Consider the following 19,541-nt stretch of genomic DNA (forward strand, 5'->3'; position numbering starts at 1 on the left):
AGCTTCTCTTCTGTGAGAAACAGTCATAAATGTAAGCAAACTAATTGTATTTGATATCTTGCATTTTATCACTATTTGTTGACATATTGATGAATACTTTCTGCAAATTTTCACTAGTCCATTGGGCAAGTAAACTTTTAAAAATTGGTTGTCCGGACCAAAAAATGGTTGTCCCGGGCAAAAGGACAATTTTACTGCTAATTTCACAGATTGATTATATGTTTATAGAATGTACAGACTGCCATTTATACCATTGACTTTTATCCATCATTGTTCATTACAGACAGGAATAAAGTTTCTATAATTTACCAGACAGTTTTATGTTATATGAAGTAAACATGCAAATAAATTAATAATGGTAGTACAGAATTAAAAAAGTAGTCTGATGTCTTTAAAGGCACATTTTGCCTCAGAAACGAATATTTTTTCCTCTTTAGAAACGGCAAACATGAGTTTTGTTACGTTGAAATAATGGTATCAGAGTATGTCGGATTTTTATCGCCTGAAGATGAGGTACATTTAAAAGTGAAATTATTTGTCATAAAAGTAGAAAAATGTAAACAATGTAGTATTTTGACTTTTATATAAAATCCATAACAATAACTATTAATAATCATTACCAAAAGGCATCAGAAGCAAAAGATGGTTAAGGTTAATTATCCAATAAGTAACTTTTTGGAAACTTTTACCGGACACCAAAAATAAACTTTTGATAAATAAATAAATAAAGACTTTCTGGGGCAAAATGGGCCTTTAATGCTTTGATTCTTTTAACTGATCTTTATTTCAAAAGAAATAAAGATCAGTTAAAATTTATAACAAAAATGGTATCAGAGTATGTCAGATTTTAAACAAAATCAGTTAAACAAAAGTTATAATCACTTCTTTTATGGAAAGAAATGTCTAATACCTGTATTTAGCATTTATACTCAAGCCATTTAAACCTTTGTGTTTTTATCTTTTTATAAAACAGAGTTAAATATGAATTAGGATAAAGGGACATAGCAACATGCCCAATTAGTATAATTATTTCCTGTAAAGACTGACCAATGACATTTTTTCTTAATATTAATGAAAGAAGAATTCCCATTGGTTCTCATTAAATTCATTGTTCTTTCAATGTGATAAACATCACTTTATAATAAATGGAAACACACACGGATACAAATATCTGGATGTTTATATTTTAGATACTGTTTAATTGATGTAGATAAAATTGATTATTAAACAGAAAATATCTTTATTTTTTCATTTGACACACAAGACAAAAGTTTAACAATTAAAGAATAATTTTTCTTGATAATGATCAGTGAGCATAAAATGTGCAGATTTAACATTTCGTTATGTTTGCTGTAGTTCAAGGTTTATAAATTTTATCTCTGTTAAGATACCAAGTTAAAGTTTAAACTTATACAATGCAAAATTATTTTTTTTTTTTTTTTTTTTTTTTGATTTTGTGAAATGGAAGAGATAGTACTGCTATTGTCATCAGTTTGATGTATGAAAATCACAGGAAACCTGTGGAGACAGCACAAGTTGATCAAGCTTTAAACCCATGTTAAAATCATGCAGGATATACATGGGTTGTCGTGCATGAACCTTGCTGATGATTTCATGATAGACTGGAGGTTTCATGATTTTCTTGAGTTTTGTTATATTCCATTAATTCATATTTTGTAGGTAGTGTTGTGTGGTTTACATATCTTTTTTGTTTGGGAACTAGGATATTTATTATTGTTTTGTATTTCTGATAGAAGCTATTTATAAATAAACAGATATTTTTTTAAGAAAATAAGGTTTGAAAAAAAGAGCTAGAAGGCTACTAGGAAGCAGCTTTGTTAAGAATTTCTTATATTTAGTTTGGAGAGGTATGGAATACAGTGGTTCATATTATCCTATTTCTCAGTTGTTGTTTTTACACAGCAAGGTCTTTCATTAAGAAGAATAGAGGAAAATAATTCAATATTTGCACATAGGAAAATAACAATAGTGATCTTGATTAAAATTTCTTTTTAAACCTTTGGGTGCTAATAAACATTATGCTAGCGTTATAGAGCCTAGTTACTTTTTTGTATGTCCTTGATGTCTTATTCTTTACCATAAACTCTTTTATTTTAGTGTTATAATATTTATTTGACATTTGCAAAACTGGACACAATTCTATTTCATAAGTTCAGTGTTGTACTTCTAACTTTCAAAATTTCATGAATGGATTTTGTCCATGCAGCTTCCATTATTTTCCGACCTTTGCATTATAAATTTTAATTTTCATTTTAAATCAAGATGAAAATTTCATATATACAAGGCAGTGAGCCAACAGTAGACCCTGGTCAGACTGCAATAAACTGCAGGGCTGGTTCTATAACTGTGGCAAAGGCTATTTACGTCTGGTTCCAGCAAGTTAACGGTTAATTTTATTTTTAATGGTCAAATTTTACAAAAGAGGACAATACTGTTGCAATAGTGTAGTGTGGTTTAATAGGGTGCAGGATAAACTGTACATCATTATAAAATACAACTTTAAAAGATTTATTAATTAAAAGCTTATCTTATTTTATTATTCAGATCATTCAAACAAACTGAGATTGAAACAGCTGAGTTTATGTTTTAGTATTGTAGATTTGTGTTAAAGGGAGTGTGGAAAATATTGTTGAAAAATCAAGGCCAATGTGTGTGGGGTTAATTTCCGCTAATGTGCACTTTGGACAGATTAAATTAAACTTTTCACTACAGCACATTTCATTGTTATAATAGAACATTGTACTGTTATAAAATGATGATAAATTGACAGGACATTGAGCTGGTAGGGCTTATCATGATGTAGGTGTCAAGGTCAAATCAGATATAACGTGTTGAATTAGATGTTCAAAAAGTTCAAAGTCATGAAGATTACACAATAGATAAAAAAATTAACATACGACTTTCTAGTAACCAATTACTATCAAGTGATAATGGTTTTTTGTTTTTTTTAGTTTTTTTTTAGGTTTTATCAGTACCTTTAATTTTGACATGTTTTTATTAAGTTTTCAGTTATTAAATTTTATAGAATGACCTAATGCTTTTGAAATAATGAACTGGCATTTGAAGCAGTTCTGTAGAATGAATGCTTCTGAATGCATCTGAAATAATGGCTTCATGCTTCTGAAATAATGCATTTAATTAAATGTTTCTTAAAGAAATACATCAAATGTACTTTAAATGCTTCTGAAATAATGTTCTTGAAATAAATAGAGAAATGCACCTAAATAATTGCCTATTCTGAAGTAATGCACCTGAAATATTGCTTCTGAAGTAATGCACCTGAAATATTACTTCTGAAATATTGCACCTGAAATATTACTTCTGAAGTATTGCACCTGAAATATTGCTTCTGAAGTAGTGCACCTGAAATATTGCTTCTGAAGTAATGCACCTGAAATAAAATGCTTCTGAAGTAATGCATCTGAAATATTACTTCTGAAGTATTGCACCTGAAATATTACTTCTGAAGTAGTGCACCTGAAATATTGCTTCTGAAGTAGTGCACCTGAAATATTGCTTCTGAAGTAATGCACCTGAAATAAAATGCTTCTGAAGTATTGCACCTGAAATATTGCTTTTGAAGTTACATTGCACCTGAAATGTAACTTTTTATGTAATGCACATGACTGAAATATTGTCTCCTCTAACCTAACAATGGTAATTATAACAGTGGAAAATGTCAAGGATATGGGATATAAAAATTTTTTTACATGTACAATTTAAAAAAAATAAATTTTTTTTTGGAAAAAAAGGGCAATTAATGGTAATTTTACAGCAAAACATTGGCAAAGTAATCATTGAATCTCCATTATTATCACCTCAGGCTCCTTTAAAGTGTTATATTGATTATTATATACCTATAAAACAGTGACAAGTTTGTTATGAAGGCTTTAACCTTGACAGGAAAATTTAACTAACCTACATGTCAGTGATGTTATGTTATGAGTGTTTGTATTCAAGGATGATTACAAAATGTTGATTTAGAGTGGTTACATGTGATCAGTGATCTGTGGATTTTATTTTAACTTTTAATGAAAAATAGGTAAATTTAAATGTAAAAACTTATGAAATAAAAAGAAATTACATGCAGTTATATTATATAAGTTTTCATTATTAAATTTCTTGGATATTTTGTAGAATCTAGTATATTTTTTGTTACAAAGTAAGTACAAGAAAAAATAAAAAATATTATATTCATTATCATTTCAAAATGATGTAAATTTAATTTTAATAGATAAATATGAACATATACTACATTTACTTACTTAATATTTTAAGCGCGACTACTTGAAGAATAGGGGGAGCTATTCTTTTCACCCTGGCATTGGCATTACTGTTGCATTTGCCATCACACTCAAGTTAATTTTTTGCATGCAAGTTGGCAACTCCAAAACTTCTTAAGGGATTGGGTTGAAACTAAAGGTTATTTCACACACCTGTTCTCTGTGATTTTGGCACATATCTCAAAACCCTGAGTTACTTTTGAGTTATGCCCCTTTTGTGCACTGTCAACCACTAGCATTTTTATGCCCCAAACGGTTGGTCAAACAGGATTTTAACAGTCAATCTCTAGAAAATACACAGTCAATTCAGCTCAACTTGACTATGAAAATATGAGCATAATGTCATTTTAAGAGAATGTATTCTAGTTTTTTGACATAAAACTCAAGTAATGGGAAGTATAATGAAGATTAATAATATAACTTCTGTTTGACCAAAACATTTTTAAACCTTTAATCGTCTGGTACAGAATGTGATCTGCCTTTATTCACCAGCATAGAGCCAGTCAAGCATGCCCATCTGCACAGTGTATTATTTTTGTACATTTATTTCATTACTATATAACTATTTTGTTAACTTTTATTGTTCTAGATTCTATAAAAGTTAACTGTAAAAAATGCCTGTGTCAGCAGAATTGCCGAACCTCGATCATGTATATGCAAAATGGGAGAATAGAGGACCGAAGGGTAGGAGTGGTCCACCACCAGGGGGCACTGACAGAAGTCGGGAACCAATGAGAGTCAAACCGTCACAGAACGGGGATGCTGAGCAGGCATTACAGTCGGGAAGAAGAAAATGGCGTGATAAGTTTGGTGATAATGTGAAACCATTAGAGAGAAGGCGTCCGCGAGAGCGAAACAGACTGGTAGCCTTACCTGCAGAAGCGGTGAGTTGCAGTTACAACAGACACTAGGGCAATATTACTCAGAAAGGAATATTATTTTCATTTCTTAAACAGGGCAGACATGAGTTTGATAACATTTAAATAATGGTTTTAGAGCATGCTACATGGTAGAAGCTTAACAACTGAAGAGACTGGAACTGTGAATTATTTGTCATAAAAGTAGCGAAAAGTAAACAAATCAGTATTTTGATTGATGACAAAAATACTACATTATTATAACTGTACTTATTTGCCGAAAAGCAACAGGATCAAAAGATGGTTCGGATAAATGGTCAATGAGTAATTTTTTTTTTAAACTATAACAGGTCACCAAGAAATAAGAAGGTTTTGAGAAATAAAAACAATAGCATTACTGCAACTACTCTAAATGCATTTAAGTTACTTTGGACAAGTGTTAATTCGGACACAATATCAGTTATTCACTATCTGAGTCACATTAAAATGCAATCTCAATAAAATCAGATCATCAATTTGGCTCTGTTACTCGTTTCACTCCGTTACTCTACCTAGTGAAGGGTTGTAGAAGGAGAGTAAGTATATGATGTTTTTAATGAGATTGATTAAAATGACTTTTTTTCTTCACTTCCAAAGAACAAATTAATGAGAGCACAATATTTTTATTTTTCTATATATCTGTTTTAAATAAAATGTTTCAAATGATTTTAGGTACAAAATGCCACCATTGCACAGTTCAAGACGTCACCTTCGATTTTACCCGAACATTTTAGCTCATCAAGACCTATGATGGGTCATTGCTGCTCGTGCATGCCAAATAGTCAAAAAGATTTGATAACTTCTACAACAAGTACGGAGGGTATGAGAAATATACTGGACGTCAGGCATGAACTAAGGTACATGAAGCACTATTAAATGTTCAAGTTAATTTGGCTTGCCTTGTTAGTTCAGTAGAGTACTATTAAATGTTCAAGTTAATTTGGCTTGCCTTGTTAGTTCAGTAGAGTACTATTAAATGTTCAAGTTAATTTGGCTTGCCTTGTTAGTTCAGTAGAGTACTATTAAATGTTCAAGTTAATTTGGCTTGCCTTGTTAGTTCAGTAGAGTACTATTAAATGTTCAAGTTAATTTGGCTTGCCTTGTTAGTTCAGTAGAGTACTATTAAATGTTCAAGTTAATTTGGCTTGCCTTGTTAGTTCAGTAGAGTACTATTAAATGTTCAAGTTAATTTGGCTTGCCTTGTTAGTTCAGTAGAGTACTATTAAATGTTCAAGTTAATTTGGCTTGCCTTGTTAGTTCAGTAGAGTACTATTAAATGTTCAAGTTAATTTGGCTTGCCTTGTTAGTTCAGTAGAGTACTATTAAATGTTCAAGTTAATTTGGCTTGCCTTGTTAGTTCAGTAGAGTACTATTAAATGTTCAAGTTAATTTGGCTTGCCTTGTTAGTTCAGTAGAGTACTATTAAATGTTCAAGTTAATTTGGCTTGCCTTGTTAGTTCAGTAGAGTACTATTGAATGTTCAAGTTAATTTGGCTTGCCTTGTTAGTTCAGTAGAGTACTATTAAATGTTCAAGTTACTTTGGCTTGCCTTGTTAGTTCAGTAGAGTACTATTAAATGTTCAAGTTAATTTGGCTTGCCTTGTTAGTTCAGTAGAGTACTATTAAATGTTCAAGTTAATTTGGCTTGCCTTGTTAGTTCAGTAGAGCACTATTAAATGTTCAAGTTAATTTGGCTTGCCTTGTTAGTTCAGTAGAGCACTATTAAATGTTCAAGTTAATTTGGCTTGCCTTGTTAGTTCAGTAGAGTGTTGGGTTCATAGACCTCAGTTTTGAATCCAGTACCTTGCACATATCGTGCCCATTTTCTAAAAATGAGATGGCAGAAATCAACCTAATACTAGTAGTATAATACACATCGAAATTCTGTAATGTTTGAACTAGACCTAAACAAACAGAATTAAGACTTAAAAAAATGTTGCGAAAATTTTCATGACATACACAAGTAAAATTTCATGTCAGCAGCAGATACTATCCAAGAAACCAGTGTTGTCTGATCATGATCTGCACAGCTTGCTACTCAGTCAGTACTGATTTTAAACTTTCCCTAAAAAATGGTGAATGATTATATCTGTATTGAAAGACCGACGAGCCAAATTTAGGTATTAAGTTTTGTTAGGGTAGAATTATGCATGCTGGCATGACCATTCTGGCATAGGCATGTGATAGAGCGGGTGTGGGTATTACCGAACGTGCATGTATTTCCGAACACAATTTTTTTTCCACCATAACCTTCTTAATGTTCTTCTTATAAGGCAGTGACATCAGAAACATGATGTCACTTCCTTTCCCGACATATCTGTAATATTGCCAACGTGATACTTGACAAAGCAAAGATTTCCAAGACTAAAATACTACTATGCTTGACAAGAATGTGCTCCGTTACAAATATTTTAATTTTAGATACCCGACGTCATAAGGTTATCTGGTCACGTGATTTTGATAAGTCACATGTTTCTTGTTATTTGTGAAACTAATACATGTACTGTGATATGGGAAATAACTTAATATGTCACTTAGATATTTATTAGTCCCCTACCGGTTTACCGGAGGGGACTTTAGGTTTACCCTCCGTCCGTCTGTCCGTCCGTCTGTCCGTCCGTCTGTCTGTCAGTCCGTCAGTCCGTCCGTCCGCAAAACTGGATCCCGCGATAACTTGAAAAGTACTGAAAATATTTTTATGAAACTTGGTATATGGATAGATGGCAGTATGGAGATTATGCACGTCTTTTTCTTTTCTTCCTATGTTGAAAATTCTGGTTGCTATGGCAACAAATAGGCTGAAAATATGGCAAATTTTACACATAAACTGGATCCAGTGATAACGCAAAAAGTACTGGAAATATTTTTATGAAACTTGACATATGGGTAGATGGCAGTCTTGAGATTATGCACGTCTTTTTCTTTTCTTCCTATGTTGAAAATTCTGGTTGCTATGGCAACAAATAGGCTGAAAATATGGCAAATTTTACACATAAACTGGATCCAGTGATAACGCAAAAAGTACTGGAAATATTTTTATGAAACTTGACATATGGGTAGATGGCAGTCTTGAAATTATGCACGTTTTTTTCTTTTCTTCCTATGTCGAAAATTCTGGTTGCTATGGCAACACATAGACTGAAAATATGGCAAATTTTACACATAAACGGAATCCAGTGATAACTCAAAAAGTACTGGAAATATTTTTATGAAACTTGTTTTATTATGTTTTGTGGTCGATATTTTCAAATACAGACTTCATCCTCAAATTCATTATAAATGGCAATACACAGGAGTGTATGACAATTAAAGAACTTTTTGAGGGACCGGTAGGGGACTACTGTATTGCCCGCAATACTATCAAATGCTTGTTTACTGAGTTATTTGCATGTTCGGAATTACAAGCAGTTAAATTTTGTCATGTGTGTATTACCGAACTCAATGCCTACACTGATTAAAACAACACAGTTATCATTATTATAGCGATATAAATTTATCTAAATACAAAATAAATAATTTCATACATCTAAATAAATAAAATAAATTAATTAAGCAATTATCAATCAATTGATTAAAATAAATAAATAAATTAATTAATTAATTAATTAATGCTATCATTCAACCAATCAAAAAGATATATAGAAAGATAAATAAATTAATAAGTAAATATAAAAATAGAATAACAAATAAATAGATAAACAAATAAATAGCTCTAGAGAAAGAAAAAAATGATCAGACAGACATAGACAATTTCTTTTTATGAATGAGCAGGGAGAAAAACGCAAAACGAGAGCGTAATTGAGCAGAATTAAATGCTTGACCATATAGCTGAATTAGATCGTTTGAACTCTGTTAGTTGAAACCAAGCATCAAAAAAAGGATGGGATTCCATAGTCCACCCCTCAGAATACTGTCCCGGTCATAAGTTGGCCTGTTCTAACTAAAGTCTGAGGATAGATGTATTGTAGAATTGGTCATGCACGTCATGTCTCAATTATCGGCTATGGAGGCACAAGACAAGAGCTTGCACACACTTGAACTTGAAAATACTTTATGGTGAAAGTCCCGGAACAGCTTTCGTGAAAACAAACCTAGCAGATCTTGGCTGGAGGGTTACTTTCGCCGCAACCCTGAACTGACTCTTCGTACAACCATTCAGCTTGGAAAAGAGAAAGGGGAGAGAGAGAGAGAGAGAGAGATCGATTGATTGTTTCCCCAGAAAAGGTTAAAGATTAAAAGATTGTTTTCTGAGTTCAAACACTACCTTAGGGAGGAGTTAAAGATACAGATTTACGTAGATTTCACATTACCTAAGTACCTGACAAGTACCTCTTTTGAGTACAAATATTGTTAAGATCACAATGTCAGCTGTTATTGAATGAAAATTAATTGGTCTTATTTAATATTTACACATTTGAACACGTAATCTAACATGTTATCTATGTCTCTGGTAATACATTGTTCAATAGTGAATACTTGCGAAACAAATATTGCTTACATCAATAGTGAAATGATTTGTTTTTAATTTATCTATATTTCAGGTGAAGATTAACGTTTTTTTTTAAAAAAGTTGGCAGTGTTCGGAAATACACGCATGTGTGTTCGGTATTACACGCATATGGTCGGTAATAGAAGCAGTCAGGTCTTATATATGAAATGTCATAACTCTTTAGATAATGTGCGTAGATAAGTGTTTCTTGCATGTAAATGTAAAGGAAAACTCATATTCGTCAAATGTCAATTGAAAATCGTGATTACTGCGTGTATTACCGAATACTACTTATTTCACCTTAAGTGTTCGGTAATACCCACACCCGCTCTAATCAGTGATTACAAAAGGTTAATAATCTACCACCATGTATTTATTCTAACACGATCTGTACAATATTTTTACAGAGGGAGTGGTTTGTTGTCACGTCAGTTCTCTACACTAGTCTATTCATGGAGGACGAGAACACAACATAAATACCCAGAACTGAGTATGGCCACACTCACTAGCCAGAGGTAATAATATCTGTTATTGTGTAAATGACATTTCTTTCATTAAAGTATATAAAGCTATATATCTGATGCAAAAATTATTGTCTGAATTTTAAAAAAGTATACCTCCAAAATGCTAAATATGAAATAAATATGGTAATTTATTGCCTTAAAACTTAATGGTGCATGCACAAAATCATTGCTAAACATATTTTAAATTGCAAAATAATATTTTGTTCCGGAACATTTTATTAGCTCACATGTCACAAAGTGACATGGTGAGCTTTTGTGATCGCTTTTCGTCCGGCGTCCACCCGACCGTAAACTTTTGCTTGAAGGACGTTTTTCGGGAGTTTTCATATAGACATATAGGCAAAATTAAAACTGTTCAATAGAATTTCTTTAAACTTGGCATGTTGTTAGAATATGATAACAGATACATTTTAAGCAGAAAAAAAATGGGGTCACCAGGTGAGCGATTTTAGGGCCATCATGGCCCACTTGTCTGTTTATGTACATTATTCATGTGCATTAAATAACAAGAGACATTATATAATAGAACCTTTTCAGGAATCAACCATATAATAATGGAACCAATATAATTTTACTGTTAATAAATTTTATTAAAATATTTCATAAGATACAGATCTATACCCTTTAATATCACATGGACAAGAAAAAAAAACATGCTCTTTTTAAATGATTTCTTGATGCTATAAAAGCAGCAAACAATATCTTTCTTATATAACTGGTTATAAAATAATTCAACATTGCCACTTTTGCATTATAAATTAATGAGTATAAACAGTAATGTATTTTACTTGATAGGCAAGATTCATGTATGTTAAAGTGTTATCTGTCAATAAGTTCACTAATCATGTATGATATTGTTATATTTTTCAGAGTGCTTGATGTCATACATGCAGAATTATTGGCAGAAGAAGGTATGATTTTGGTTGACAATACTAAAATTTGAGCCGCACCATGACAAAACCAACATAATGTGTTTGCGACCAGCCACATAATAATAGCCATATTTTTGTCATGGCGCTGCTCAAATTTTTTTTTTCCCAGAGTTGACATTGATGTTTTATATAGATGACTTTTAAAAGGTATAAAGCAGTATACAGTTATCAATGAGGAAAGGTAATATTTAACTTTCTTCTTATTAGAAAAATAAAATTAAAAAAAAATTATTGCAATGAGCAGCTTATAGAGTGCCAAGGAATATTATCAGGTGCAAGTTCACATCTGAAATAATGAATGAAGGCCACCTGATGTCTTCCTCCACCACTGGCCATGTGACTTTAACAGTGTTGGTGTGACATGAAACATGACCAAATATTGTGCAAGGAAAAACCCTGCCAAAAATAATAATAATAAAGTTACGAAGTTCTTGCTCACATATACTGTTTAGGAGTTATTTCTTACATCATGTTATAATGATAAAACTTTGTTTTTTTACAGTACAACAAGACCAAGCGAAGTTAGAGAAGAGAGCTAGAGATATTCTACACAATATGAAATCCAAAATCTCTAATGTTCTCACAAAGTATGACAACATTTGTTTATATCTGATATTATAAAGTCTGTAAATATCTTTGGATACATACATGAGTTAAGAATGTATGACGGTCATCAGATAAACCCTGGCAACTCTAAATATTTTAAATGGATTTGCCCATCTCTCATTCTAGACCATACCATTCATTGTATTTAGGGAAAATTTCAAAATATGGTAATACATTTTATACTGATTAAGTACCAGACTGGTTGCAAGTTAAGTGCTAAGCTTTTAAGCTGTTTAAATAAATGGGAACCAGTCCTATAAATTTCTAGTGTCTAGTTATATTTTAAATATACATGTACATCTTCCACAAGTAATATGTACATATTCTTGATAATGGTTTATATAAGCGATTTTGTTCCCTTTTTTTTTTAGGTGTAAAGGGTTTCTATTGATAGAATTTGGTACCAAGATAGGTTTTTTCCATGCTTTGAAAGGGTTAAAGGACATAATAATAATTAGATGTATTTGTTATTTTTAGATTGACAGGAACATTTCTACATTATTTCTTGAGCCTCATGCTGAGTGGTCTGGTTGTACATAAGGGGCAGATGAAAATGGTGAAGACAGCATCTAAGGTATGTACATCTCTTTCAACTCATAATCTTTAGCTTGTGACACCGCCTCTGGGTGGAGGGTTTAGAGTCAATGACTTCTAATCCAGTAACCTCTCTGGCGTGGGTTCGATCCCCGGGAGATGCTTTGGTAGTTTAGCACAGAGGAAGGTAGTCTAGTACTGGTGTAACTCTCCAGGAACGATGGTTAGGAAACTACCTGCCTATATGACTGAAAAACTGTGGGGAAAAGGCGTAAAATGAAACAATATGTGGAATATGTTTTAAAGCAGCATGCTTCCAGATTCATGCTATTTCTCATGAAAATTTTGGAAAATGTTTTTAAAAATAAAATGTTGAGAAATGAACAAAGAAAGTAATGAACTTACAATCCATGTATATAAGCAAAAGTTTGCATTAAATGACTTTTACTGTGTTAATCATGCAGTGTAGAATATGGAGATAAATATTACAAAATCAGTTATTAATCACTTATAATCTGTAAATTGTTACTTGAATCTTGACTCTTTTTACTTTTCGTAAAATCTTTTGATTTTCTTGAAATATTTTGGCTGATCTGGAGGCAAGCAATTTTAATGTATGCATTTAACTTAATAGAAGAAAAGACTCTTTTACTTGCATGAAGCCAGGAACTAAATATGTCAAATGTTCCCACATGACACTTGTAGTTTTTCTACCATATTCTTGTATGAAGAACATACACATCTTAATTATGCTCTCTTGTTTTCAAGCTGAGTGGTTAAGGTCGTTGACTTCAAATCACTTGCCCCTCACGGCTGTGGGTTCAAATCCTGACAGGGACTTTGGATTCTTTCATGTGAGGAAGCTATCCAGCTAGCTTACGATACGTTGGTGGTTCTACTCAGGTGCCCGTTTGTGCCTGAAATAATGCACGGAAGGGCACCTGAGGTCTTCCTCCACCAGTAAAGCTGGAATGTCGCGATATGACCTATACTGTGTCGATGTGAAGTAAAATAAAACGCAAAACAAACGAACAAAACTTGTTTTCAAATGTTTATAAATCAGAAATAGCATCCATGAATAGATATGACAAACTTTGGCAACTTGTAAATTTAATGACGTAACTTCTCATTTTCAAAATAATTTGTTAAACAGAAAATTTGGATATTTATTTTAATGGTTTTAGCCAGATGTACATGTTCATTAGCTTTTCTGTTTAGAATAAAAAGACATGCTTTTATGATCACTGTGAGATCATTGTAAGATTAGTGATTACTTTAACAGACGATCTTTAACACCGCACATGGTGCTCTTGCTTATTAACCTTGTTTGAAGGAGTTCCTTGTAACAAGTTGATTATGCTATTTTACTTTCTATGTTACGTTTTACAGAGAGGTGTACCATTGTTGTTCTTGCCACTACACAAGAGTCATCTAGATTATATCATCATAACATTTATAATGTGGAATTACGACATTAAAAATCCTAACATAGCTGCTGGGGATAACCTTAATATCCCGTTGTTTGGGTAAGTTTTGACACAGTTTGATCTGCTACTTTACATGTTCTATGTTAGAAATTACTAGATTTTAATAATCCAGAAACTGATTTTCAAAAATGTACTTGTCCAACTTACATGTTGAAACATTATGGACAATAAAAATTGTGGTCATCTTTTAATCAACAATATAGAGCCTGGTACGTCTGGACCATGCAAAGTTTGCATTTGACCTCTACACTGTATGTGTCATTTGACCTCTACACTATGTGAAACATTTTAACCTCTACACTATGTGAAACTTTAACTTCTACACTGTGTGTGACATTTGACCTCTACACTTTTTGAAACATTCGACCTCTACACTGTGTGTGACATTTGACTTCTACACTGTGTGTGACATTTGACCTCTACACTGTGTGTGACATTTGACCTCTACACTTTGTGTGACATTTAACTTCTACACTTTTTGAAACATTCGACCTCTACACTGTGTGTGACATTTGACTTCTACACTGTGTGTGACATTTGACCTCTACACTGTGTGTGACATTGACTTCTACACTGTGTGTGGCATTTGACCTCTACACTGTGTGTGGCATTTGACCTCTACACTGTGTGTGACATTGACCTCTACACTGTGTGTGGCATTTGACCTCTACACTGTGTGAAACATTTTAACCTCTGCACTATGTGAAACATTTAACTTCTACACTTTATGAAACATTCGACCTCTACACTGTGTGTGACATTTGACTTCTACACTGTGTGTGACATTTGACCTCTACACTGTGTGTGACATTGACCTCTACATTGTGTGTGGCATTTGACCTCTACACTGTGTGAAACATTTTAACCTCTGCACTATGTGGAACATTTAACTTCTACACTTTTTTAAACATTCGACCTCTACACTGTGTGTGACATTTGACCTCTACACTGTGTGAAACATTTAAACCAACTGAAAAAAAACAAAAAACCTGTAAACCAGAAATTTTATGAGATGCAGGTATTCATTTTGTTCCAATTCCTTATTTAATTATGATTGTAAATTTGCAGTTTCCTGATGAGAGGGCTTGGAGGGTTTTTTATTCGTAGAAAATTAGACAAATACAATGGGAAGAAAGACACCATATATAGAAGTGTTTTACATTCTGTAAGTATAATCATCTTATGTTGAAACTATTATTGCATGGCTGAGCTATTTTTAGTTACTTTAATTATCTTGCAGTGAATTTTAAACAGGCCTTTAATGAGGCTCTTTCTTTAGGGGAAGAAACTGAATGCTCAGTTTAAAGGCCATTATAGACCTAAAATCAGGTACATGTACTTAGATAATGTGATTAAGGTTGAAATTCTCTCAATTGGTTGTTTAAATTACAATATTTATTAGCTCGACTATTCAATAAGAATAAGTAGAGCTATTGTAGTCACCCGAGTGTCGGCGTCGGCGTAACCACTTATGTTAAAGTTTTTGTAATAGTTTAAATATTTTCAAAGTCCATTGACATATGGCTTTGAAACTTTGCACACTTGTTCACCATCATTACCCCAACCTGTAAACAGGAGGAGGTACACACTTGTTCACCATCATTACCCCAACCTGTAAACAGGAGGAGGTAACTGTATCAAGCATTTTGACAGAATAATGCCCCTTTTTCGACTTAGAATTTACGTTAAAGTTTTTATAATAGTTCAAATATTTTCAAAGTCCATTGACATATGGCTTTGAAACTTTGCACACTTGTTCACCATCATTACCCCAACCCGTATACAGGAGGAGGTAACTGTATCAATCATTTTGACAGAATTATGCCCCTTTTTTCGACTTAGAATTTACGTTAAAGTTTTTGTAATACCTCAAATATTTTCAAAGTCCATTGACATATGGCTTTGAAACTTTGCACACTTGTTCACCATCATTACCCAAACCTATAAACAGTGTTGCATCTAGGATGCGCGATTTGCGCATATTTTATGCAGATCGCGCATTTTAATGAAGTCAACGCGCGCCAAGTCGCGCATCTGACAATTTTTAGCTCACCTGTCACAAAGTGACAGGGTGAGCTTTTGTGATCACTTTTCGTCCGGCGTCCGTCCGTCCGTCGTCCGTCCGTCCATAAACTTTTACTTTAAATGACATCTCCTCATAAACCACTAAGCCAATTTCATCCAAACTTCACAGGAATGTTCCTTTGGTGGTCACCTTTAAAAATTGTTCAAAGAATTTATTTCCATGCAGAACTCTGGTTGCCATGGCAACCGAAAGGAAAAACTTTAAATATCTTCTTTTAAAAAACCATAAGAGCTAGAGCTAAGATATTTGGCATGAAACATCTTCTAGTGAGTGTCTACCAAGTTTGTTCAAATAAAAGCCCTGGGGTCAAAATTGGCCCGGCCCCGGGGGGTCATTGATTTTCCCTATATGCATATAGTAAAAACTTAAAAAATCTTCTTTTAAAGAACTCAAAGAGCTATGGCTAAGATATTTAGCATCAAACATGTTCTAATAGGTGTCTACCAAGTTTGTTCAAATAAAAGCCCTGGGGTCAAAATTGGCACCGCCCTGGGGGTCATTTTCCTTATATGTGTATAGCAAAAACTTAAAAATCTTCTTTGAAAAAACCCAAATAGCTAGAGTTAAGATATTAAGCATGAAACATCTTTTAGTGAGTGTCTACAAAGTTTGTTCAAATAAAAAACCTGGGGTCAAAATTGGCCCCGCCCCGGGGGTCATTGATTTTCTTTATATGTGTATAGCAAAAACTTAAAATCTTCTTTGAAAAAACCCAAATAGCTAGAGTTTAGATATTAAGCATGAAACATCTTCTAGTAAGTGTCTACAAATTTTGTTCAAATAAAAGCCTTGGGGTCAAAACTGGCCCGGCCCCAGGGGTGTCATTGTTTTTAACTATATGTGTATAGTAAAAACTTTAAAAAAAATCTTCTTTTAAAAAGCCCAATGAGCTAGAGCTTAGATATTTAGCATGAAACATCTTCTTATGGGTGTCTACCAAGTTTGTGCAAATAAAAGCCCTTGGGTTAAATTGGCCCTGCAACGTTAGGGTGGGGAGGGTGGGGGTTGGAGGCGCCTATATACAGGTGAGCGACCTCAGGGCCATCATGGCCCTCTTGTTTAACTTTATTCATTTCATCTTCATCGTGCCTTGAAAGCTTCAGTCATGTTTGTTTTCACTCGTGGTAATGACTAAAATACGTACTAAAAAGCGTGTAGCAGCCGACTGGGTCATCTCGCGCGTGTTTTGTAGTATTCGTCAATATTTTATTTTTTCTACTTCCGTTTTTGAGCGGACGATAGCTGTCAAAAATGCCTGAACGTAAAATAAATGATCATAGTGTATTGTAAATGTGTGTCCCCCAATTTTTTTTCAAGTCCCCCACATTTTTCAGTTGAGTGGGGGACAATCCCCCATAATTTTGAAATTCTAGATGCAACACTGTGTAAACAGGAAGAGGTAACTGTATCAAGCAGTTTTTTTACAATCAAGCACTAAGAATAGTCGAGCGTTGCTGTCCTACCGACAGCTCTTGTTATAAAATGTTGTGACTTGTTTAGTTGATAAGACATTTTTAGTCCCCTACCGGTTTACCGGAGAGGACTTTAGGTTTACCCTCTGTCCGTCTGTCTTTACGTCCGTCCGTCAGTCCGTCCGTCCACAAAACTGGATCCCGCGATAATGCAAAAACTACTGAAAATATTTTAATGAAACTTGATATATGGATAGATGGCAGTATGGAGATTATGCACATCTTTTTCTTTTCTTCCTATGTTGAAAATTTTGGTTGCTATGGCAACAAATAGACTGAAAATATGGCAAATTTTACACATAACCTGGATCCCGCGATACCGCAAAAAGTACTGAAAATATTTTTATGAAACTTGATATATGGATAGATGGCAGTATGGAGATTATGCACGTTTTTTTCTTTTTTTCCTATGCTGAAAATTCTGGTTGCTATAGCAACAAATAGACTGAAAATGTGGCAAATTTTACACATAACCTGGATCCAGTGATAACGCAAAAATTACTGAAAATATTTTTATGAAACTTGACATATTGGTAGATGGCAGTATGGAAATTATGCACATTCTTTTTTATCTTCGTGTATTGAAAATTCTGGTTGCTAGGCAACAAATAGACTGAATTTCAAGATTTCTGATTCTAGTTTTCAGTTTTTTCACTATAAGTTCTTTATTCTTAAGGTATTTTCTTCAAACTTTAAATATAAGTTGCTAGTCATCAACCAACATCATATGTGACAAGTTTACAACTCTAGCACAAAATTTATCAGAAATTATTCTCCCTGGAACTTAAAAATTTTCATGAAAAAAACATTTTTTTTTTTAACAACTTCTTTTTTTCTGAACGTATCTACTTCAAACTTCATATAAATGTTTCTTATTATCACTCAACATTTGTGAGTGTTCAATTACTGTAGGGCAAGACTATTTCCAGAAATTATGCCCCTTTTGAAACTTGACTTTTTTTTTGAGAAATTGGTTAAATTTCTTCAATTATGATAGGATTTTCTTCAAACTCACAAATCATAATAATATGACAATAATATGACAAGGTTTATAAATCTAGCATCCATATTTCCAGAATTACATCCTCCTTAAACTTTTTTTTTTCCTATTCGTTCTTTTAAACTTTCATTTACTTCAAATTCAAAATATACATTCATATTCATACTTTATTACTAATTGTTCTTTGTTACACTCACATCACTTATGACATCGTTATCTCCTTTGTTTTTTTAAAATTTTGCTTCAAAAAATGTTATATTTTTGAAACAGGATGTTTAAAAAATAACTTTAGAGTGTCCATTCAGTCCTGTCCTGTCTGTACATAAAACTGTTCACTTGTGATCACTTAAAATAGAAAACATAAGTGAATGGCCAATGGCCCTTCCAAATGTTGCTTGGGCTCTTAACCGGTAGGGGACTTATGGATTGCTTTGCAATACTATGATAATTGCTTGTTAGTCCCCTACCGGTTTACCGGAGGGGACTTTAGGTATACCCTCCGTCCTTCTGTCCGTCCGCACTCACAGGAGAGTAATTATGTGGCTAGAGGGACAATAGGTAACTGTTCTTTCTCTTTGATGTCATTCATTCTGTAATGCTTTTATGTGGCTATTTTCTTTTGTGTGGCTAAAAAGAACAATAGAGAGAACAATAGAGTAGCCACATAATTACTGTCCTGTGAGAACGTCCGTCTGTCCGTCCGTCCGTCTGTCTGTCAGTCCGTCCGTCCACAAAACTGGATCCCGCGATAACTTGAAAAGTACTGAAAATATTTTTATGAAACTTGATATATGGATAGATGGCAGTAAATGGAGATTATGCACGTCTGTTTTTCTTTTCTTCCTATGTTGAAAAATTCTGGTTGCTATGGCAACAAAATAGGCTGAAAATATGGCAAATTTTACACATAAACTGGGGATCCAGTGATAACGCAAAAAGTACTGGAAATATTTTATGAAACTTGATATATGGATAGATGGCAGTATGGAGATTATGCACGTCTTTTTCTTTCTTCTATGTTCAAAATTCTGGTTGCTATGGCAACAAATAGGCTGAAAATATGGCAAATTTTACACATAAACTGGATCCCGCGATAACTTGCAAAAAGTACTGAAATATTTTTATGAAACTTGATATATGGATAGATGGCAGTATGGAGATTATGCACGTCTTTTTCTTTTCTTCCTATGTTGAAAATTCTGGTTGCTATG

The 19,541-nt window shown here is 33.2% G+C and overlaps 1 protein-coding gene across 2 annotated transcripts in view; it reads left to right on the plus strand.

Moving 5' to 3' along the window:
- LOC132741315 (glycerol-3-phosphate acyltransferase 1, mitochondrial-like) overlaps positions 1 to 19,541 on the plus strand; it is a 40,749-nt gene that overhangs the window by 4,047 nt on the left and 17,161 nt on the right. The window contains exons 1-9 of one of the 2 annotated variants that reach the window (XM_060729443.1): positions 3,907 to 4,063; positions 4,894 to 5,188; positions 5,873 to 6,057; positions 10,097 to 10,204; positions 11,084 to 11,124; positions 11,648 to 11,732; positions 12,229 to 12,325; positions 13,675 to 13,811; positions 14,841 to 14,937. In XM_060729443.1, coding sequence (XP_060585426.1) covers positions 4,919 to 5,188; positions 5,873 to 6,057; positions 10,097 to 10,204; positions 11,084 to 11,124; positions 11,648 to 11,732; positions 12,229 to 12,325; positions 13,675 to 13,811; positions 14,841 to 14,937 — 1,020 coding nt within the window. In that variant the 5' untranslated portion in view covers positions 3,907 to 4,063; positions 4,894 to 4,918. Of the gene's footprint in view, positions 1 to 3,906; positions 4,064 to 4,893; positions 5,189 to 5,872; positions 6,058 to 10,096; positions 10,205 to 11,083; positions 11,125 to 11,647; positions 11,733 to 12,228; positions 12,326 to 13,674; positions 13,812 to 14,840; positions 14,938 to 19,541 lie in introns of those variants that run through there. The other variant, XM_060729445.1, reaches the window with a different exon arrangement.

The sequence above is a fragment of the Ruditapes philippinarum genome, unplaced genomic scaffold, assembly GCF_026571515.1.
Source record: "Ruditapes philippinarum isolate M1 unplaced genomic scaffold, ASM2657151v2 ctg1458_1_1_1_1, whole genome shotgun sequence".
In the NCBI taxonomy this organism is placed as follows: domain Eukaryota; kingdom Metazoa; phylum Mollusca; class Bivalvia; order Venerida; family Veneridae; genus Ruditapes; species Ruditapes philippinarum.